The following is a 23,622-nucleotide window of genomic DNA, read 5'->3' as shown; positions in this document are numbered from 1 at the left end:
CTCTGAGTGGAGATGTGTCCATGTCACTATTAACTGAAATAAACTCTTAGCTTTTATGTTAACTGCAGCATTAGAAATGTTCCAGTTGATCCAGAGTCTTCTTAAAAATGTTACAATTGTTGTCAATTTATAGAAAACATTTCAAAAACTTCAGGTCTTATCATCTGGACTATCCTTTTATGAGTGTGCATAGATCAAGCTGGCCTCGGAATTTTCATTTCCTGAGGACGTTGCTTCCCGTGAGCCTGGACGTGAGTGAGGGCAGCTCTGGGACAGGGGGCGAGGGCGCAGCTAACTGGGAGTTGTACTGAAATGCTTGCCTTCAGCTGAGAACAGAGGCCCATCGTGAGTCTGTGGAGCACCCTCAGGTTGGCACACACATTCTGATTCTTTAAAAGATCAAAAGAATTAAAAATTAGGCAAATGTAGCAGCAACGTTCATCACAGCCTAGGAGGTGCCAGTGTCCTGCGGCAGGTATCACACAGCAGGTGGCGCCACCAACCACCGCAAGTGGGGCGGTTCCCACGCTAGGGAAGGCACCTGTCGGCAAACTCAAGCTGCCTGTTGCTCAACACTTTCTCCCCAACCCAATTCTCCTCACTTTACAGGAAATGAACCACAATGAAGCTAAATGTCCAAGACATAAAGATCACAAGGTGGTAGAGCCGGGGGGGGGGGTAACAGGGTCTGTGTTTAGCTGACAAAGAGCGCAGTGGATGAGCCATGGCCCCGACACTCTGACTGTCCCTCCCCTGCCCAGAGCCCTGGTGTCCCCCCCGAACACCTCACTCTGCCAGACGACTCCCCAGACTCCAGGCGGGCCAGACTCAGTGTCAGAGACAACCCCCACGAAGAGCAGGCGCTGGCCTTGCAGCCGTCCTGGGCTTGGCTCTCCTGGGAACCACTAGCTGGAAAGCACCACGAGACATCCAAGGGCCTTTCTGGCTGTGCCTGGCAGACTGCCACGCTGCTGCCTGGAGGCCCTTCTGCACGACAAAGGGGCCACGCGGCTCCTACTCTAACAGTTCCCAGCTCTGAAGCTTCCCCAGGAGAGCTCAAGCGCCTCGATGGAGCTCAGACCCTTCGCACCACAGCCCACCACGCTTCCTGTGTGTTTCAACCCCAAACCGACCTGACACAGCCCCTCCCCACAGACAGTCTGCAGGACAAAGTGCCCCGAGAGAACAGCCCCCAGCTTAGCACCCAGCACACAAGGCAGGCCCACGTGGCCTCCTACTCACACCCCCTCAGCACGCTGCATGGCCCTCCAGTCATCAGCTCACAACCAGGAAGCCTGAACAGAGGCGCCCGACAGTGGCCCGCACTGCTCCCACAGGGAGGCTCCCCTGGGCCTGCTGTGCGGCCCTGTCAGGTCTCCCCCACTGGGCTCCGGGCAGCGTTCCAGGGCTGCAAGCACCCCGCTCCTCCAGACAGTGGCTCCTAACAGTCGGTGCATCTCCAGAAAGAGGGCTTGCAGAGACAGACCTGGGACAGCTGCTACAGTTCTCCCCACGTGGACTGAGGAGTGGCCATCCCAGGCCTGGGCCACGGCAGCCACGTCACCAGCAGGAAGAACTTATGAGCAAGCAGCAGGTGACTCTCTGACACCAAAGAATACTTTAGAAGAATCACACTATGAATGGCATCTCCCAGGAACACTCTCACAACGGGACAGAAATTACCTGTCCTCACTCCTCAGCCGCCACCCGAAATGTCAGGGTTCAAAAGCATTTGTGCTGAATAAGTAAAAACGAATGTCAGCAATGTTCTTTTTACTACTGGTCAGTCTATGAAGTAGAAAAAGCCCCTAGAGGAAAATCAGGCTTGTATTATGGCTGATAAGCCTTATCTTAAAACAACTCACCACAGTGTCTCTTGAGGAATTTCCGTACGTGCTGTTCACTTCAACTGCGACGGAGTTTCCAAAGTGTTTTGCCACTAAATCTTCAAAAGAAGGTGCAGCATCACTAGGGTCTATAAGCCATGCAGCAGTTCTGGGATCTAGCCCTACAGAGTCAGCAACTATAGAGAAAGTGGTCGTTTAATCATTTTAAGAACAATGAATAAATTGCACTTTTCCCTGCTGTAACAAGGTTCTTAAGGTTCAAATCAGTAACTATGGAGTTACCCTCCCCTCAAACCACAGAGCTCCATCATTCCTAAAGAGTGTGGAACCTTGGGTAAGAGTGGCCTCCACAAACCCAGGTCTCACACAGCCAGCCTCCATGGGGAATGCATCCCAAACTGCCTGGGAATTTGGATCTCTCAAAGCATGAAGAGCTGAAGGTCGGAACCCTCAGCCCCACACTCCTTGCCTTCTCTTGCCCACTTTTCTCCGCTCCCGAGCCTTTCTCTGCCCTACGCACCTCTCCCCGACCTGGCCCCTTCCCCACCCTCCTGCCTGGGTGCCTCCCCAGCTCCCAGTCCTGTGATGCGCCGGCTGCTCAGGCCTAAGTTCTGTGAATGGAAGGAGGCCTGAGGGAGCCCCTGAGCACACAGTGGGGGTGGGAGGGCGGGAGCGAGGGTGGAGATGCTGGCGTTCAGGGCAGTCACCCTGCGTGAGAAAATCCTGTGAGACAGCTAGGTGCGAAGGGAACCCAGGGGCCCGGGAGGCCACTGCAGCCCTTAAGCGCTTGCCTTCTCATCTGGAAACTAAGAGGAAAGATTCCTGGAAGTACCCACGGGGCACATATGAAGGTGCTTTTTAAAAATAAAGATGATATTTACTAAATACCTGAGCATTACGGACAAGGAGGGGGAGTTACAAAAGGATAGGGCGGCTGACAGATTAAGAGACAAAGCTGAATCCTAAGACGGCTTTTGGGAGCTACTTTAACATTCTGAAGTGCGCTGTACAAAACATGGAGTCTGCCTCTACATTCAGCTGCAGCCCTAGATCACGTCCCACTCGATGCTACCCTTCCCGGCGCCTCTAAATTACACCGGTCTAAGAGATTCACCTTCACCAGGGCAGCCACGGCATCGCTCTCCAGGAAGCCCCCGCGGAGGCAGTTTTAAAACTCTCGGAGCTTGGGGTGACGGGGTTGGCAGGCACTCTGCCTGCCGCCCTGGTCAACCATCCCAACCGACATAACTCCTCTGCTACTGCTAACTGACCCAACCGGGCTACTTCATTCTAGTTGCCTTTTCAAAGCTCTAATGCTCCAAAATTAAGGGTTCTTATCAATATCTATTTTTGAAAATCCATGGGGAAGGTCTGACAGTGCTGGAATGGTCTCGGGGCTGGTCCCTACACACTCTTGTAACTAAAAAATCAAAGCCTTCAGGACAAGCCCCATGCTGGGAGAAAGGCAGTAGCTAGAAAAGAAAAGTTAAGGAAATGATAGAAATTATGAAAAGTAAAGAAATCAGAATTAGAAATACTTGGAGATTAGCTGGCTTAGTAAAAGAGAAACTTAACAAAGAAATGAAAGAATTCAGGACAGCAGAGTAAAACAAACAAAAAACATTCTGAAATAAAAACTAAGCTGGGAATACACAAAAGCAAATAAATGCAACAGATAATGCCTTAAGTTTTTTTTTTTAAAAGAAGATAGAAGAGAGGAAATTATTTTAAATAAAAAACAAATGAAGAGATTGAAAGCAGATTCTAGATAAAGTGATAAACAAGAAAGATGGAGAAGCGTCAACGTATGAAATCACAAAAACGTTCCAACATCACACAAAAGATAAACAACCACAGATTAAGATACAAATCTGAATCCTAAGGTTGCTTACGTGCTTCCTGACAGAAGGCCACACCACCACCCAGAGTCAGGGCCAGGATTCGGGGGCAGTCTTGCCCTCCCAAAGCCTGGCCTGGATCTGATGGGGCCCCCGGTCTCACTGCCACCAAGAGAAGAGGGAGGACATGTTAAATGACAAGATGGGGAAATCCTGCAGGACAAACAGCCTGATCCACCAGCAGTGGGGAAATGCTCGCAAGGAGATACAACAGAGGGGGAGGGTGCACAGAGTGAGCAGCTCAGGAGCTGTGCCACACCCGCCCAGCCAAGTGTGGAACCACACCCTTGCTCGCATCTCAATTCAAACAAACTGTAAGAAACAAAACCAAAAATATTTAGAGACAACTGGGAGGCCAAGGTAGAGCTCAGTGCTAGAGCTATACCTGCTTAGCATGCACAGCATCCTAGGTTCAATCCCCAGCACCTCCACTAAAAATCAAATAAACCTAATTACGTCCCCGACTGCGGAAGTGCAGACACTGACTAGATAGCTGATAACACGGGAAGACCATTGCTGACCCGGGGGAGGTGACAGCACCACCGGAAAAATGGAGCCCTCAGGCTTCAATCGTCTAATTGACATATTTGCATAATAACAACAGGAAGCTGGGATTTGCTACAAAATAACCCACGAGATGAAGGCTTGGAAATGTGGGGAGTTACAGGGGAAAGAAGGCCAGACGTAAGTTGGTAACTGGTAAAACTGGGCAATGTGTACTCGTGTTTTCCAACACCACCTCTCACACCGAACGTGTGGGTTTTCCCCACTGCACACACACCTCCAGTTCTCTGCAGACACCAGCTGGGTGTCCGACAGTTCGATTCAGTTCTGACACTTAACTGCCCGGCATCAGTGCAGACCCTGCAGGGTGAGGCTCAGCCCCACAGACAGCCTCACCTCAGGCACTAGGCCTGAGTCCCTGCCTCCTGCACTTCCCGCCAACCAGCTGTAAATCAGGGGTTCTCATCACCCCTCCTCGGGTTCCATAACAGCTCACAGAACTCGGGAAAGCACCGCCTTACTGACACCTGTGTACTATAAAGGCTACCACTCTGGAGCAGCCAGCTGGAAGAGATGTGGAGGGCGGGGCGTGGGGAGGGGGCGGAACTTCCACGCCTTCTCCAGGCAGCCCCACCTCCCAGCACCCTAGAATCCCGCCATTTACAGGGTTTTACGGAGGCTTCATTACGTGGGTGCGGTCCATCAGGTCATTGGCCACCGGTGATTAATTAGCTTGCTCTCAGCCCCTCTCCGCTTCCTGGAGGTCACGGTGGGGCTGAAAGTGCCAATCCTCTAGTGAGGCCGCCTACCGCCTCTTTCTGCTGACTACCCTCACCCTGAAGCTCTCCAGGGGCCCCAGCCATCAGTCCTCTCATTAGCTACAAAAGACATTCGTCACTCTGGAGATTACAAGGGTTTTAGGAGCTGCGTGCAGGAATCAGGGACAAAGACCCAATATATATTCTTATTATATCACAGGTACTTTTGTATATGTTGGAAATTTTGTACCAAAAAAAGATTTTTTTTCCAACAGCTTATTGCAAATATTTTCAAACATTCAGACAATTTGAAAAGAATTGTACAGTGAACACTCATCTATCCAGCGCTAGAGTCTACAATGAACATTTTTCTACTTTTGTTTTATTACATATCCGTCTAGTAAAAAAGATTATAAAAATCTTCTTTATAATTTTAAATGAAAGATGAAAATATGTTTTATATTGTTTTGATGTTAACTACTCTGGACTTTAATTCTTAGAAAGTTTGTGAGCTATTTGTGGCAGCAGCAAATCTCATCTGCCCATGCCACACAAGTTACTTCTTCCCTGTTTAAAGTACAAAAGTAATACACACTTGAAAAATCCAAATAATCTAAAACACTGAGGGAAAGTGCCTCCTCGGGCTTAGGGCGTGTGGCCACACGGGTGGCGCGCTGCAAGGGGTGCGACCCAAGTGGTGCAACACGGCAGCCCTCACCGTGCTCCCATCCCCAAGAGAAACCACTGTTGGAGAGTTAAATTTGGAGGACTATAAAAACTAAAACTTACCACACTTCCAACTGTCATCATCACCAAAAACCTGTAGCACTGTTCTCACAAAGTCTTTAGCATTGAAACAAATAACAGGACGTTTACATTTCAGTGTTTGAAACAGCAGCTTCCTGGAAGATGAAAAGACACTCACTGAGCACAATACTTCACACACTAGTTGGGAACTGTCACCTCGGAAGAGCATTATTACGGCTCCACTAACAGTTACTGCTGCTTTGTCGACATTCTCCCTCTGAGAGCTTTCCAGGGATTAACTCAAACCTGTGAGGTGTGGATGAAAAATCAAAACGGAGTCTCCACAAGGGCGCCAGGAGGCCACTGAGGAGGTGGCCGGGATGGAATCTGACCCTTTGACCTGATGGAGAGCATCCAGAACATCTGCCAGAAACCCAGGACAGCCTGTCTACTTATCGACCCCCGCCCTGTAACGTTCACAGCTCCTTAAGGACAGAGATGTTCAGACTTGCATCAGAGTCAATCACAGTTCTTGCCAGGCAACTTTTAACAATCTTGTGGCTTTTTGTCCTCAAAGTCCCCGACTCTCTCTCTTCCCTGAAACACTCGTTCAGGGTTACTCAAATTTGTGTCTCCTGAACTGCAGTTCTTCAGACCCCAAATAACCCCTTTTCCCATCCGCAGCCTCCTGCATTACCTCTTGGTTGACAGAGGTGGGTATCATTTATCATTTGCATTTCACAGATGATGAAGCTTAGACACAGAGAGGCTGGTAATGAACTCAAGGTCACACAACTGGTCAGAGCCAGTTCCTGGGTTCAGCCCATTACTGACAAAGACCCAAACTCATAAGCAGAGCTGACACGCTCTGGGCTCCTCACAGGTGGCCTCAGCCTGTGCTCCAGCACACCCTCCCAAGAGTCTACCCTCTGTTCACACTGAGTTCACCTTCCTCCATCACAGGGCTATGCCATGTTCTCTCTCACTCTGGGGCCACAGCACATGCTGCATTCTTGCCTGAAATTCTACCCCCACAATTTCTGAAAACTGCTCAAGTGCTATTTTCAAGGGGCCTGCCCTGATTCCCCAGGCAGGGAGTTGCCCCATCCTCTATGTTCCTTTAATACTCCTGTCCCCACATTGCCACAGCTGGGACCACATCTGCTATGCTAGTTTACTTTGGCCCCGTTACATCATGAGCTCCTTGAATATGGGATTCACAACAGTTGATATTCATTGAATACTGACCGTGTGCAGGTACCATGCTAAACACTGCACAGGGACTGCTGCATTGAAACCTCGTCGTAATTGCATTAGGCAGGCACTGGACCCATTTTACAGACAAGGAAAACTGAGGCTTGGAGGGTAGAACAATTTTCCCTGCCTCACACAGCTGGTAAGTGGCAAAGCTGAGGTCTGAGACCCTATCTTGCTGCTGCCAGGGCCCAGGATATAAATCTCCTTTTTTGGTAACTGCTTATTGATACCTTAATGAGGGTCTTTGAATAAGGCTGAGGAAGAAGGAAACCAGGAGCCAAATGAGCTCTGTCTGCTCCACAGACAGACGTTCTGCACTGTCGTGCGCTTTCACCTTGGTTTCCCTTGAAGAGGGCCAACTGCCGACAGCACGGCTTCCGGTCTTGGCTCCACTGGACCTGGGGGTGAGCAGGAGGACCGGGGCAGGGGAGCTCATGAGGGAGAAGAGCTGGAGCAACGGGGCGCCACCCCGTGCTGACGCTCCCGTGCGCGGCAGACTCGGAGTCCTCAGTGAGGCCGGCCAACAGCCGTGAGCTCTCCCACGGAGCCGTGCAGCCGGGCCGATTTCCATCTTAAGACAAACAAGACACGGGTCATGTAAGACAAAACGGCTAAACATGGTGTGTTCTCTGGGTCAGTTACAGAAGTTGATTATGCCGCATCTGCAGGACACAGGGCACAGGGGAGACGGGAGCTGCAGTGACCACCAGACGTCCACGAGGAGAGTGTCGAGTAGACTCACAGATCCAGAGTGCGGAAAGGCCATCCAGTACCAGGGCCCTACTCTCACAGAGTCTCCATAGAACAGGCCTGCCTAATTGTTCTTTCAAAAGAAAATACGTAAAAAAGTTCTGGGTTCTTGGGACCAGAGTGCTGTATTTCTCAAACGTCCCATTCTCACCAGAAATTACTGTGGTGCACACACCTGACGTTAAGCTTTGACGGCTGAGGCATCATTTCAAAACACATCCTTCTTGAACAGGCGTGTTGCCAGCTGTGGGCAAGACAAGCAGCTGAAGAGCCAGAGGAAGGTCCCTCTTGCAGAAAGCCCAGAGCAACCTAGAATACTGACCAGTGAGTGACTGCTTCTCAATCCTCCTTATGCCTTAAGTCAGCCAAGAGAGAGTGAATCCTCAAAGCCCTAGACACCCGACCCTCAGACCCTAACAGAAGCAGAGCCCTAGGCCCATCTCTCTCCCTCCCCACCACAGCCTCTCTGTGTGGCCCTGGGCATGCTGTGAACCCTCCAGGATCTGTGAGTGATAAATCTTGTTCCTAAAAGCTCCCCCATGGTTTTTGCTGAAGTGTGTCCTGTGATCGTAATAAGAACCACAAGAGCTGGTCCAGCCACAGGGCTGGCCCCTATGGGGGAAATGCCTGTGGGAGGTGAGGGCCTTCTGCGAGTGCTACAGGCCGGACGAGCGCCTCAGGCGTTCCTCGCCAAGACAGCATCTCTGCTGGCAGCCTGGAACCTACACCATCACCCAAAACTCACCCCGGGCCCTGTGAGGCTGCGCTGGCAGGCAGGGCCTGGCCCAGGCCCCTGCCTTCTCACCCTGAGCCTCCTCGAACCCCTCTTCAGGGCAGCGGCTTCAAGGAGCTCCCTCCAGGCAGCTAGTGGACTTGAACTCAGAGGGCTGGGCAAACAGGAGGTGGATGCCCCCACCCAAAGCAGAAAGCTGAGTCAGGGTGGCAATACAAGCAAAGACGAGGGGCACAGGCTGCAACCCACGAGGGACTTGCCAGGACTGAGAAGGAGCAGCGGAGCATCACCGCCTGCTCTGAAATTCTACGGCTGCGAGAAGGCAAGCACAAGCAAGCCAGTTCTCGTCCATTCTCACAGAATGAAGCTTTGAGATCAGTAGTATCTTGGTACTGAGGACCATTTACTGTTTGAAGGCAGTGACGACGACTTTCCAACACTGTGAGTGAGTGGATGGTGTGGTGAGGACACCAGCCGGTACTCTGGCAGCAACGATGGGTTTTCAGGCTTTAAGATGACCCTTTCCTACGAACTTCTCACTGAGATGTTGATTCAAATCTCGGAGCAGGCTCCACGGATAGACCTTCTATTCCAGAAGCTCTCTGAGGGAGGGAGGGCCAGTGTTTGCAGAGGTTCCTGTCATTTAGGTCCATTTTATTTTCATGTGCTCATACAAAACTTGTACAAGTTTAACTAAACTTGGAGCTTGAGAAACTCTAAATTAGGATAAAGCAGGCACATAAGTTCGCAGTTAAGGTAACGTGTAAGGACTTCTTACCTGGCAAACTGATGGTGTGCCTCTTGTTCTGGGCCCCAAACACAGGAGTGCTCAGTTTTTATGTAGATGCACTGGTCACTGTGTGTGAAGCCCTCCTCCAGGACACCGTCTGAGGCCGGTAGGGGAGCCCGGCCCTCCCCCGTGGGGCTCTGCAGTAACATCATCACGACGCCTTTAACAGAGGAACCCAGAGCCTGCGGATACACAATCAAACAAAGCTGCAAAATCAAACATAAACAGTGTATTTATTCAAGAAAGGTATGTCATGTTTTAAAATTTAGCAGGAAGAAAAGGCCTAATATTAAAATTTGTAAACAGCTCTGTTAATGACCATCAAAGGCACAAGCAAACCCACAACCCACTCTCCAAACTGTTCTCCTCCGTCTTCACCATCACAGTGGGAATCTCAGCCAGTGCAGCACAGCAGGAAGAAGAAATGCAAGGCATACAAATCAGAAAGGAGGAAATATACCCTCCCTACTTACAGATGACATAAATGTCTGTGTAGAAAACCCAAAAGAATCTACAAAATGAAAACAAAAAAACAAAAAAAACCCTCCTGGAACTAATATGTGATTTTAGCAAGGTTGCAGGATACAAGGTCAAAACACAAAAATCAACTGTATCTTTACACACTAACAATGAATATGTGAAAATAAACTTTTTTAAAAGAGAAATTACCAGGGAGGGGGGAAGAGGGTATAGCTCAGTGGTAAGCATGTGCTTAGCATGTACAAGGTCCTGGGTTCAATCCCCGGTACCTCTACCAAAAATAACCAAATAAACCTAATTATCTGCCCCTCAAATAAACATAAAAAAATTACCATTTATAATAACTACTCCCCAAAATGAAATACTTAGATAGAAATCAGTAAAACATACACTGAATCCATATACTGAAAACTATAAAATACTGATGAAAGAAAACAGAGAAGACTAAATAACAGAAACGTGCCATGTTTAAGGACAATAAAACTCAAAATAATGTCAATTCTCCCAAACTAAGCTGTAGAATCAAGATGATCAATAAACTCCAAGTGCAAGAAACATGAAGAAAATGACACCAAATTACATCATAGTCAAATTGCTTGAAACCAGTGGTAAAGAGAAGATCTGAAAGGAAGCTGGGGTGGGGTCGAGGGGGGATGGGACACATTTCCTAGACAGAAATAAACATAAGGATGACAGGTTTCTTGTGGGACGTAAAGCAGGTTAGACGACAGTGACGTAACATTTTTACTTAAAGAAAAAACTATCAACTTACAGTTCATACCCAGCAACAATGTCTTTCAGAAATGAAAGGTAAAGCAAGATTTATACATTACGTTGAAAATTACAAAACATTACTAAAAGAAATTGAAATTTTAAATATATGGAAGGACACCCCCCCTTTCATGGATCAGAAAATTCAGTACCGTCAAGACGGCAAAACTGAGACAGGCCAGGACCTAGGACCCTTTACCAGAGTGCTTACCCCTAGACAAACGTCTCCCTGAGCAACAGGATACAAAAAGGCCACAAACAAATTGCCGTTTGTGAGGTACGGGAAGCAAAAGCAGGGTACTAGGGTGATTCTTGCACACAGCACTACCAAGGGGTGGACAGACCACCGAAGCCATGCCTCCTGTCCACCCACGGATCTGCCCCCGTTGTCACCCCATTTTACGAACCCAAGCAGCTCCTCGCGGGAAGCAGGCAAGGGTGCTTGCTCCTGCTTTCACTCCCCTGTGCAGTAGCATGAACCCCAGTAGAGCCGTGCTTGAGATTCTTATCTGGCCTCTCATCAATTTCTGTTGATTAAAGAGTCCAGAGGCCCCAGTTGGTAACAAAACTGCCAAAATTAATCTATAGATTTATATTAAAACCTGAGCTGAATGTTTGAACAAACTGACAAATTGATCCCAAAATTTATATTGAAATGCAAAGAAACCCGAATACCTGAAACAATCTTGTAAAAAGACAGTTAAGACTCACACGTCCCAATTTCAAAACTTACTATAAAACTAAAGTAATCAAGACAGTGTGGTACTGGCATACGGAAAGATACATAAATCAGTAGAAAGAACTGAATGTTCAGAAATAAACTCTTACATTTTGAGTCTACTGAGTTTCTATAAAAGTGCCCCAAAAACTCATGGGGAAAGAAGAGTCTTTTCAATCAGTAGTGCGGGAAATCTAGACATCAACATGCAAGCGGGTAGATCTGTGCCTTCATCTCACAGTCCTCAAAATGGATCATGGGCTTAAACGTAAGACTGTAAACTCTTAGAAGAAAATACTTCGTGACTCAAGATAGGCAAAGCATTCTTAAATGTAACACAAAATGCACAAGCAATCAAAGAGGTACTGGATAAACTGGAGTTCATCAAATTAAAATAAGTTTGTGCTTCAAAAGGTATCACCTAGAAACTGATAAAAACGAGTCACAGATTTGGAGAACTGCAAATCGTATATCCGACCAGAGACTTGTATCAGAATATATAAAGAATTCTTACAGATCCAAAATAAAACTCAAATAACCCAGTTTTAAAATGAGCAAAAGATCTGAACTGACACTTCACAAATGGCCAATAAGCACATGAAAAGATGATCAAAATCATCAGTTATGAGGGAAATGCAATTTAAAACCACAATGAAATGTGACTTCACACCTACTGTAACGGCTAAAATAAGGAAGATGGACAACAGCAAGCACTGACAGGGAGGTGGAGAATTTGGACCCCTCATACACTGCTGGTAGAAGGTAAAATGGTATAAGTACTCTGGAAAACATGTGGCAGTGTCTTAAAAATCTGTTGAGAACTATGCATTATCAGTCACTCACCATGGCGGGTGCAGGGCAGAGGAATAAGGTGGCTTCAAATCTTATTTCTAGCTCTCCTAGCAAAATTAGACACTAAGAAAATGAGTTTCTTTTATGGTGACAAAAAAGGAAACAAACAAAAATCAACACTGTGTACTAACCTGGTCAGCTCTTAGCGGGGTTGAGCCATCCTTATACAACAGAGTTACCACCAGGGCTACTGCCTGTTTCAGCATCTCGGTCAGCTGGCTTTTCTCCAAAGCATCTAAACATCTAACATCACAAAAATGGTGTCTGAAGGCTTTTGAGTTCCCAGAATTTAGGTAGGTTTCAGCCTCACCAGCATTTTCTTCCAAAGCCTTAAGTTTACTTGTTTTCTCTGATGAATTACTACATGTGATGTGTTTTCTTTTAAGATTCATGTTTTCTTTATCTTTTTCATTATTTATATTTTCCTTTGGTAAATGTTTTCTTTTATATTCCATTTTCTGTAGAACTGAAGCCTCTTGGTCACACTGAGGAACTGAACACCTAGAAGGAGCCAACGAGCTGATATATTTCTGGTTTTGATCAGTAGACAGTCGATCTGTGAGTCTGGTACTGGAGGACTGAGGAGAGAACTTGATGGGAACTCCTGACGTCTGGCTTGTAAAAGAATTAAGATTCTATATAAAAAAAAGGAAAATATTTCACTGGAATATGGATTCATAAGACAGACTATAAATCTAACTAATATCTGGTAAAACTCATCTAAGGAAAAGTGGGAACACAGCTTCATTCACATTAGCTATGTTCAAACTTTCTAATGAACTACAGGGTGTCTTCCAGAGCTGTGATTTTTCTCAGCCCAGGTAGGAGTGCATATCTGAGTCATGGGCTGGAACAGGCAGGAGTTTAGAGCATGTCCAGCTACAGCCCTGTGCTGGGACCATGCATGAGAAGAGATGGTCTGCAGGAGTGTGCTGAGGTGTGCAGAGTGTGGAGGTGAGTGACTGACAACTTCCAGCAAAGGCCATTTACAGAGGAAGTGAAATCACCACAACTATTTGATAATATGTTAATCTATCTACTACATTTTTTTAAAAAGTACAGCTCAGCAGCAATCCTCCTCCTGTTTCGATCTAGCAATGTACAATATTCATTCATAGATTCACAAACTGAAGGAAAAAGCATTTCTGTTTCTTTATAGGATTCATTTACAATTCAACTTTATTTTTAATGTTTTTTTTCAGAATTTATGGTATATTTATGCTGTTCTGAACAAATATATACCAATGGCACTTAATTTTGAAAGAAACATTTTTAACACTTGGTTACAGAAAATTTAAGTTTATCCTTATTTTTATTGCAGATAAATATTAGATGATTTTCAAGAGAAGACTTCCAAACATGAGATTACATCACATTAAAAATTCTGTAGAGTATAGAGGTGCCAAGAAGAAAAAGGAAAATATACAAAATCAAATTGTTGAAGAATATATTGCTCATGTATTTTTCACAGGGATGATTATGGATATCAAGTTATCGGAGTAGAGTATTTAGATTTTAGTGGACATATTTTAAACACTGATATAACGGGTTTTAATATGTCAATATTATTAATACACCAGAAATCATATCCTTTGAAACTTTTAAACTTGTGATAAATATTTTAAATGTCAACTTAAAAATGTACCAAGAGATACATGGCTTCTCAAAATTCTTCTGTGAGAAAGGGAGCAAAAAGATTTGAAGACCTCTGCCTTAGGGATCCCAGGAGCACAGTCTGAACACCACTGAGAGAGAGAATTTCTCCTCACTTACAAAGGGCTGCATGGTCCCTTCTGTCAAAGATGCCTCTCCCCCAGCTGCAGGACAAATAGCAGTCCAAGGACGTACTACAGGGAGTTTAGATTAAGGTAGACTGGGACTTGAACACAGGTAGGCTGCTCCAGCGTCCACTCTCCTGACCACTGTGCCGCCTCCACCACTGCTTCCGCTGTAAGGTCCTTGGTAATGCGACCTGTTCTTCTCTCCATCCCCAAGCCCAAACCACATAACTCATCACTGTCACCTTTATACCCCTTCCTTTCTGAACCTCTCTTTATTTCCACTACCCCAAAGTTCCAAGCTCTCTTCCTTTAACCTAAACATTTTTCAGAGTCCTTCCCCTACTCTCGGAAGGTGAGAACCTTTCAACGGACAACAGAATGGAACAGCACACAGACTGGGTGCTCGTCTCTCCTATCGTCCCCAAAGCACTCGGAAGTGACTTCTACGAGGACACAAACACATCGCCTATAGAGGTACTTACTGGACTCCTCTATCTTTCCCTCCCCTCCCCTTCATATAAATTAAACTAAAAACTCCTGGAGAGCAAGAACTCCTCTTTTTTTTAACCATTGCATCCACAGTGCCTAGCATATAGTAGACACTTAGTAAGTATTTGTTAAGTGAGTGAAAGTTATCTGTTTAGAATTACTCGCATTTGCAATGATTTACCTTTTTTGCCAGTGATTGATTCTTCCTGTCTTCATGGAGTACTGAGTACTTCACACTGGATTTGTTTACCACTTCTGCAGCTTTAAAAAACACAAAAAGGCAACATGAGGCAAGAAATAAAGCAGCATCGAAATCTAAGCCATACAATTAGCTAAACATTGAAAATAGCCTCTACAATCATGCTATTTACTCATTATTTACTAATTAAAACGATGTAATGAAATTTATGACCAAAATGCAAACTACCATTGCAATAAGCATTGATGTGCAGTATTGTCAAATTAACTGGAGACAGAGCTATGTAGTCATGAGATGCTTGTTAAAAAGTATGACTTGGTATTTGTATTTGAATACTTGATTCTGAAAACCCAAGTTCAACATTTTACAGAAACCTTTTAACTATTAAAGTTTTGAGGAAATTCTTAGACTGAATAACACTGCAATGAACAATGAGAGACTCAATAAAACATCACTAATACACACTTCTGATTTAACTTGTTTTAATTTTAATAAGCCTGGGCTGAACAGTTAGTGACAGAACCTGGATTCAACCTCAGACAACAGGACTCGAGTCTGCACTCGTGACTTCTGCGGTGCACGTTCCCTCTGTGGTAACAATAACAACCAAGAAATGCAAACGGGGGAGATCTTTCACTTACAATAGAGAAGAGTTATACTTAGGATACACTTAACAAGAAGGGCACAAGGCGCTCAATGATGAAAACTTAAAATCTTATGAAATGGCATAAAGCGAGCTCTGTACAAAAGGAAAGACACAGCATTGAGAAGTGCACAAAATATTTAATTCTCCCAATTATAAATGTAACGCAATTCCCATCAGAGACCCTGCAAGGCTCTTTTAATGGAAAAAATAATTTCAGAATAATAGGAAGTATTAAGTATCTGAAAATAGACAAACAACGTAAGCTTTTAAAAATAAGACTGATTTTGCCACATTATCAGAACATACTAGAAAAGCCACTGTAATCAAATCTGCATGGTATTTGAATATGAATAGACAAAAAGATCTCTAGAACAGAGTAGACAGTCCAAAATCTGACCCCAGGACTTATGAGAATTTAGTATACGACAAAGATGTTGTTTCACCTCAGTAGAGAAGGACAGATTGACTAACAGTGACAGCACAACTAGCATCACTTCTGAAAGAAAACGATATATTGGGAAAACCGGGACAAAAAAAGGCAAAGGGTTAAAACTTACACTGTACAACAAGCTACACTGGTCAAAAAAGAAACAATTCAATAGAAAATGGGCAAACAGTAGGGAGAGGCAGTACACAAAACAGCAAATCCAAAAAGCAAACACACATGATACAATACTCAACCTCGGAGTAGCCGGGGAAGTGCAAACTAAATATAATTGGAGATGGAGGTGAATAGGTTGTCTCGTGCATTGCTGGTAAAAATGTGAATAATTAGGAACATTTTGGAAAGCAAACTGTCAACGTTTATTAAAATGAAAAATAAATGCACCACCCTTGGGAGTTGGGAAGAAAGACAGATCCAAAGGGAGCAAAGATGGTCCTCTGGGGTGTGACCAATGTTCTGTTTCTTGATCTGGGTGGTTACAGGGTGTTCAGTTTTCGAAATTTTGAGCCACACTCTCAGATGTGCTTTGCGTGTCTGTGTGTGTGTGTGTGTCTATTGTAACCTCAATGAAAACAAACAGATATAAAATACATAAATTACCTCACCAAACAATCTCACTCCTGGCTATCTGTTTCTATCCTGTTACTATCATGCAATAGTAAATAGGTTCAAACCAAAACATCCATGATGGTATTGCTTCATGGCCAAGAACTGAAAACAAAGTAGATACCAATTGATGAATAACTTATATAATATCTACACCACAAAACACAGAGCCATTGAAAAGCTGTATTAGCTGACTTAAGATGCAGGAACCTGTGAAAAGATGACCCTATTTTTGAAAACAATGACCAAACCTATGTACACAAGTATGTTACACACTCCTGGTCCCCAGGAGGCGGACTGAGATGGAAGTCTGTACTCGCAAAGCTCATCAGGGAGCGCTCTCAGGTTCAACACCTGCAGGGGAGTGGAGGATGAGAACTGGTCCAAGGTGCAGCCAGTACCAAGGCCTGTTCCAAACCTGGTGTGGTCCTGCAGATTTGTCCCCTGTTGGGTCAGGGGAGCTGGGCCTTTATACCCCAGCACCCACCAGTCTTCACCTGGTTGCTCCTGGGAAAGGGGAGTGCCCTTGGGTAAAGAAGCTCTTTGCAGCTGAGGTACTCATCAGGAGGGGCTGCGCTGTGAGCAGCAGCTGGGGGGATGAATGGGGCGGGGGGGTGGGTCTGGGCGTCCGCAGTGTTCACTGCAGTCTTGCCTACGGTTCACCACACAGCACTGCTCAGAGCCACCTGCTTCAGATAGGTTCTGGGAGCAGCTCCTCCAGGACTCTGGTGGGGCTCTTTCTGGGGGAGGCTTTAAAGGAGTTAATGGGATGAACTGCATCTCCTTGTCCTGCAGCTGGTCTCAAAGTTGCAAATGCTATTCACCTCCCTCTTCTACTGCCCATTCTAAGGTCCCCTCACCCTGGTTTAGCACCTCTGCTGGCCTAGGTAGTCTGCCTAATCATGACCCAAACCCTCAAGTCTGAGAGGTTTAAGTCCCAGTCACCACGCTCTTCTCAGGTCATGGCCACTGCACTTACCATCAGATTTGAGCAGTGGACCAAGAGGTGTCCAATCACATCCCCCAGGTGCCAAGTGCATGCTTCCCTGCCCCAGTTATGAAACAGCAGCCCCAACTTTTCCTGATGAACAGGATGGAGATTACACTCCCTGCCTGCCAGTCTCTTGGCATAAGGAACTTGAAATAACTGGGCTGCAGCTATAGCTTGAAACTGAGTGGTACTCCTCCTGTGCCCCTCGTGGGTTTCTCCTTGGGAGTCAAAAGACTAAACCTGCAGAACCCAGATGTGCAGGGGGAGAGAAACACAAATACACTGGGGGGCACTGGGAGTGATGGTAAGCAGGGCCACTCCCACTGCCACCTTTTGGTTCCCAGAGCCTTTAATTATATATACTGGGGACACCGCACCCTGCAGTGGTCACTTACGTAGTGTCTACTGCATCCTGGAGGCCCCCCGCGCTGAGCCTGCGGCCCACCACTCCACCACCCCATCAGACTGTGTTTCCGGCGTGCGGCCGTGAGGGAACCCATGGGTTCCATGGTCATGTGCCCACAGAACCTCCTTCGCTGTAAAGTGGGTCCCTGAGTCCAGTGCGATGCTACACAAGATTCTGCCAGTGGATCAAATGCTCCATGAGCCCCGGATGACTGAGATCACTGAGGCCCTGCATATGAGAAAGGCAAACTCGTGTCTGGAGTATGTGTATTCGTCAAGGCAAATCACAGCAACTTTGGGGGCACAGGGGGCTCAGTGTTGTCAACTAGCCAAGTGACTGTTCTCCTCAAAGCTCAGTACTACTGGGGACCCAGCGTTCAATTTGCCGTTGGTGAGTTGGACATTCAGCAGAGGCATCAGCCAGACCAGCCCTGCGGAGGAGTGCCGTGCTGCTGGCCCACACAGAGCCTCCCCTGCAGCCCCATGGTCACTCCACTAAAGAGCCAAGGTTGTCTGCACTGGACCAGCAGATGACACAGGCTGGTGGACCTCACCTGGCCAAGCTATTCCAGTTTTGTCCCTTCCTCTGACACTCTGCCTCAGGTGGCTGCTCTGTGTCTCCTATTCTTGTGAGCTTCAGTTTGCTTTACTCCTTGGCAACTAATCCCATGACTCATCAACAATGCTTTAAACTTTCCTGGTTCAAATTAGTATATGGTTTCTGTTCCCTGAATCATACGCTCACTTAACACCCCCAGTACCTCTCAGCCAGGTTATGTGGTGACTTAATGGCCAAGAGAGAAAGAGGTGTCAGTTCTTGAGGAAGAATGAGTTACTTTTCAAGACAGAACCCTCTTGTATTGTCTTCAAGCTGGTGGGAAGGGGAGGACGGGGTTGGAGAGATGGGGGCTGGCTTTGAATACAGAGAAGCAGCTACTTCTGCAGGTCCCAGAGGCATCTGGGATTCAAGATTTGAAGGTACCAATCCAGGTGTCCCCATCCTGCATCTCAGGGCCCTGACCCAAAGGCAGAACACCTGCCAGGACTGAGAATCCAACCTCCTCTGGAGCTCTACCAGCCTCACCAGGCACAGGGACTGTAACTGCAGGTGGCTCTCTAGCAGACATGCCCTCTGGTTATCATATTTAGCTTTTGATTGCTAATTAATCACCCTCAGCCTTTGTCTTTTTCCAAAAGATCCATTATACCCAGCCACAGCCACCAATCCCATTCTCTCCCACTGCCTTGCACTTATTGCCCAGCAGCCTGGGCAGCTGCATCACTGGCATGCTGGACCAGTCACCCCTAGTAAAAGCATTAACTGCCCGGCTGCCATCTGTACTCCATCCACGATGGGTGTGAAGTCACCAGTGCCAGCCTGCCCGAGGGTGACCCAACTTCAAAATGCCACGTCTGCTTTCTCAGACCACTGCTAGCACCAACTGTAGCAGATCAAGTTCCCTGGGAACCACACTGAGCTTTGCCTGCAGCAGTTTACCAGGGGACAGTCTTGGGGAGCAGGACTGAGGTGGGAGCTCAAATGTGATACAGTTGCAACAAAGGCCTTGGCTATCCCATCTGAGGAAGCGGGGGTCTGGACGGCACGGCATAGTCACACACACAAGCTATAATGACAATTATACAATTACAAATTATGGAAACAGACAAAAATATAAAAGGCATATGCTAAGTCCTTAACATGGGTTAGCAATGAGAGAAGTTTCAACAAAGGAAAAACCTGAGCTAAGAAAACAAAGTATATATAAACCCTTTCACCATGTGTAAATATGCAAAAAGAAATTTTTTAATATGGGATCATGGACGTTGTTTTTGGTTTTTCTGTTTTCAAAAAGCCCCCTCTTTTCTTGAAGTATAACAAACAAAAAAAGACCCTCCAAAACACTGAGGAGAATATAACATATATTTTAAAATAGTGAAGTATGTATTATATTTGTAGAAAGCTTACAAATCAGTAAGAGTTGAGTTCAAGATCAGCCCAACTGAGGTAGCATCACATAAGAACATCTTTGCCTGCCTTCAGAGAGCTCAAAACATACCATGAGTTAAAGCATTGCGCAAATAACCAAAAACTACCTCACAGGAAGCTCTCCGAGCTGCAAATGAATCAAATGCAGTTTACTTCCAATAAGGCATGCTGGTAATGGAAGCATCGTTTGAGCAGAACCTTGTAAGATGCTGTGCTTTCACCACTCAGTGTTGTGTGTGAAGGAGAGAAGGAAAAGGTACGCAGAGGATGAGCTGAGAACGTCCCATCTGCAAGTTAGGGTCAAATCTGAACGGGGCACAGAGGGAAAGCAGTGGGGCACAGACAGAAGGGCAGGCGAAGGCCAGGATGCTCTGCGGGAACACACACGGATGTCTGTGCAGATCAACTCTGCACAACTGACAGGAGCTGAGCCAATTCCAGCAATGGTGCAAAGCCAAGACCAAAGTGGCGATAAATGGATGGCGAACAGCAAGTAGGAAACCACTGCAAATTTCCCAGTGAGAAGCAATAGAGTCTTGAATTAGGACAGTGGGAACTGGGATCCAGCACCGGGCAAGGGTTGCTAAGTGACAGGACAGAAGTAGTTTCTGTTTACCTGATGGAAATAAAAATAATGCTCATCCATATACTCTTGACTAAGATGAACATAATCATAATAAATGTATTCTGTCATTTAGCTTTACATTATCTGTCCCTGAGACTGCAAAGTTCCACCAGATGGTGGGAATAAAGACACACTTCACGTTAATGAATTGAATTTTGACAAATATTTACCTTGAGGAGTCTTAAACCTGTATTAATTTGTAATATCTGTAAAACTATTTTTATTTTACTAGAAAAAAAATTCACCTCTAAGCTCTATTAAGTTAAAAAAGAATTTGTACTAGAAAATGTTATTTGGTTGCTATAGGTACTCTGAAAAAATACAGAAATGTTTTCTAATAAATACGTGCTTAATCATATGTATCATACTATACATAGCACCAGGACAGCTGACCACCTTAAACTCACCCTGAAAAATCCTCCTTCTCCCCCAGTATTTACCAAAGACTTTCAGTGGCATTACTGAGCACTAAAATGACAATGAAAATTTAAGTCAGATTAACACAATTCTGAATCTAGTTTAAAGGTGTATGAGTTAAGGCAAAAAGCTAAGCTACAGTCACAAAAAAACCCACCAATACAATGGTTTAATAAACAAAATTTATTTCTCTCTCATGTTCTGAGGAGAGTGGTCTTAGCTGGTGACGCAGCTGTTTCATGAAGTCACTCTGGGACCTGGGTTCCTTCCAGCACATTGGTCCACAATCCTCTAGGACACTGTTATCATTTGTAGGATTGGAAAGGAGTCATTTTAGGTTCCAACCTGAGGAAAGGAAAAAGGCCAGCTAGGAAGCAAGTCAGACATCTTTGGGCCTACCCTGGAAATGGCACACACCCCACTGACAGGAGCCTGCCACCTGGTCACCCTGACTGTAAGGAGACTGAACCACGTAGTCTGACAGTGCATCTTGAAGGGAAGGACGGATGCTGGTGCGGCGGCCAAAGAGTCATCTCTGCTAAAAAGGCCTTTGGAGCAATGTAAAATGCCCATGATCAGGAAGTGGGAAGTGGTGCCATAAAAGTCAGGATAATGGTTACCTTTGAGCATGGGAGAGATTTTTTTTTTCTGGATATGTCATTTTTTTTTTAAACAGCAACATTATTTATAATTGCCAAGATACAGAAGTATCTTAAGCCCACATCAATAGATGAATGGATAAAGAAGATGTAGCATATATATGCAATGGAATACAACTGACCCATAAAAAAGGGTACTTTCCTATTTGAGGCACTTTATTCATATTTTTTTTTCCATTTCAAAAACCAGAATTTTATAACTGGCATAAACATTTCCATTGCACCAAAAACAACAAAATACCTAGAAATAAACTTAAACAAGGTTATCTATACTCTGAAAACTGTAAAACACTGATGAAGGAAATTGAAGATGATACAAAGAAATGGAAAGATTTCTTGTGCTCTTGACTTCTAAGAATCAGCATTATCAAAATGGCCACACTACCCAAAGCCATCCACAGATCCAATGTATCCCCTGTCAAAATACTGACATTCTTCACAGAACTAGAATAAACAATTCCAAAACTTACATGGAACCATAAAATATCCCAAATTACCAAAGCAATCTTTTGTAGGTCTTTTTTTTTTTCCTTTCTTCTTTTTGTTCTCTTTTCTTATGGTTTGATGACTAGAGAAGTTCTTTTAACATTTGTTGTAAAGCTGGCTTGGTGGTGCTGAATTCTTTTAGCTTTTGTTTATCGTGAAGTTTTTGATTTCTCCATCAAGTCTGAACGAGAGCCTTGCTGGATAGAGTGCTCTTGGTTGTAAGTTTTTTCCTTTCATTGCTTTAAATATATCTTGCCACTCCCTTCTGGCCTGCAGAGTTTCTGCTGAAAAATCAGCTCATAACCTTATGGGAGTTCCCTAGCATGTCTGTTGCTTTCCTCTTGCTAATTTTAACATTTTCTCCTTATCCTTAATTTTTGTCAACTTGATGACTGTGTGCCTTGGTGTGCTCCTCTTTGGGCTGATCCTGTGTGGAGCCCTTTGCACGTCCTGGACTTGGGTGACTTTCCTTTCCCAAGTTGGAGAAGTTTTTAGTTATTATCTCTTCAAAAATTTTCTCAGGTCCTTTCTCTCGTCTCTTTCTGGGACCCTTATAATGAGAATATTAGTGCACTTCATGTTGTCCCAGAGCTCTCTCACACAATCCTTATTTCTTTTCATCCTTTCTTCTGTTCAAGCAGGGAGAGAGTTTTAACCAAGAAGGAAATTTTGAGGTGTTGGCAACAAAAGTGTAAGTTATATGATGTCCTCTTTATGTTGATTCACTAAGCGGTAGTTTATTTACACTGATTTCTGAATTCAATTTTGATACTTATCTGGTACAAAATGCACTTTCAGAAGTGAAGCACTTATTTACAATATCTTGCTTATGAGGGAGAAGGATTTGACATTAACAGTTCAGTATGTGACAAGAGCCCAGGAATCAGTTAAGTCTTAGGCTCAGCATCATTCGTCAATAAACCACCAGCAACCCTGACTCAGATTTATATGAAATAAGAATAAAACTGGTGGGACTCTGGGGTAGACGGACTCTAAGGTGGTCCCAAGACCCCTGCCTCCTAGTATTCACACTGTTGTGTAACCCCTCGAGCATGGGTGGGACTTACTGACTCCCCTGTAACCAACAGAATACAGTGAAGGTGATAAAATGTTTGTGATTACCTTACAGAGGACTGTAATGTCAGTCTTGTGGGGGACACTCTTGCTGGCTTTGAGAAAGCAAGCTGCTAGAATGGAAAGCTGCCTATGCAGAGAACCACGCGGAAAGGAACTGAGGGTGGCTTCCAGCTAACAGTCAGGGGAGAAACTGAGACCCTCGGTCCAAGAGCCTACAAGGAACTGAATTCTGCCGCCAACCATGTGAGCCTGCAAGCAAACGCTTCCCTATTCGATTCTCAGATGAGCTTCCAGCCCCAGCTGACACCCACACCTCAACTGCAGAGGCCCTGCTAAGCTGTGCCCAGGCTGCCGAACCACAGAAACGGTGAGACAACAAGTGTGTGTTATTTTAAGACACTAGTTTATAGTAAGAGTGTTATACAGCAACAAATATACAGAATCTCTGCGAAAATTCCACTATTTTTCCAAATCCAAGAACACTTGACAGAAAAGCAATACCTTCTCTTTTCCTATTATCATCTCAATAAATTTATGAAAACTAGGATTTTACTGTGGTATTTTAAGAGCATGACAAGGGAGTTCATGAGGTGGGCTTAACTGCCATAAATTTTTCAACAAAGACACACATTATAGCCTCCAGAGGCATTTTATTTTATTACCAGTTTTTGAAGGAAAGTCTCTTTCTAGCCCTGTCAAGTGCA

The 23,622-nt window shown here is 45.3% G+C and overlaps 1 protein-coding gene across 3 annotated transcripts in view; it reads right to left on the bottom strand.

Annotated features, from left to right (window-relative positions):
• Positions 1-23,622, bottom strand: part of HAUS3 (HAUS augmin like complex subunit 3) — a 147,688-nt gene that overhangs the window by 101,888 nt on the left and 22,178 nt on the right. For 2 of the 3 annotated variants that reach the window (XM_072947998.1, XM_072948005.1), the window contains exons 3-7: positions 14,557-14,636; positions 12,237-12,740; positions 9,273-9,466; positions 5,797-5,909; positions 1,866-2,023 (exon numbers count right to left, since the gene is read on the bottom strand). In XM_072947998.1, the coding sequence (XP_072804099.1) occupies positions 1,866-2,023; positions 5,797-5,909; positions 9,273-9,466; positions 12,237-12,740; positions 14,557-14,636 (1,049 nt within the window). Of the gene's footprint in view, positions 1-321; positions 390-1,865; positions 2,024-5,796; positions 5,910-9,272; positions 9,467-12,236; positions 12,741-14,556; positions 14,637-23,622 lie in introns of all 3 variants that reach the window. The other variant, XM_072948033.1, reaches the window with a different exon arrangement.

Source organism: Vicugna pacos, chromosome 2 (genome assembly GCF_048564905.1).
Source record: "Vicugna pacos chromosome 2, VicPac4, whole genome shotgun sequence".
Classification (NCBI taxonomy): domain Eukaryota; kingdom Metazoa; phylum Chordata; class Mammalia; order Artiodactyla; family Camelidae; genus Vicugna; species Vicugna pacos.
This window is presented reverse-complemented; position numbering and strand designations above follow the sequence as displayed.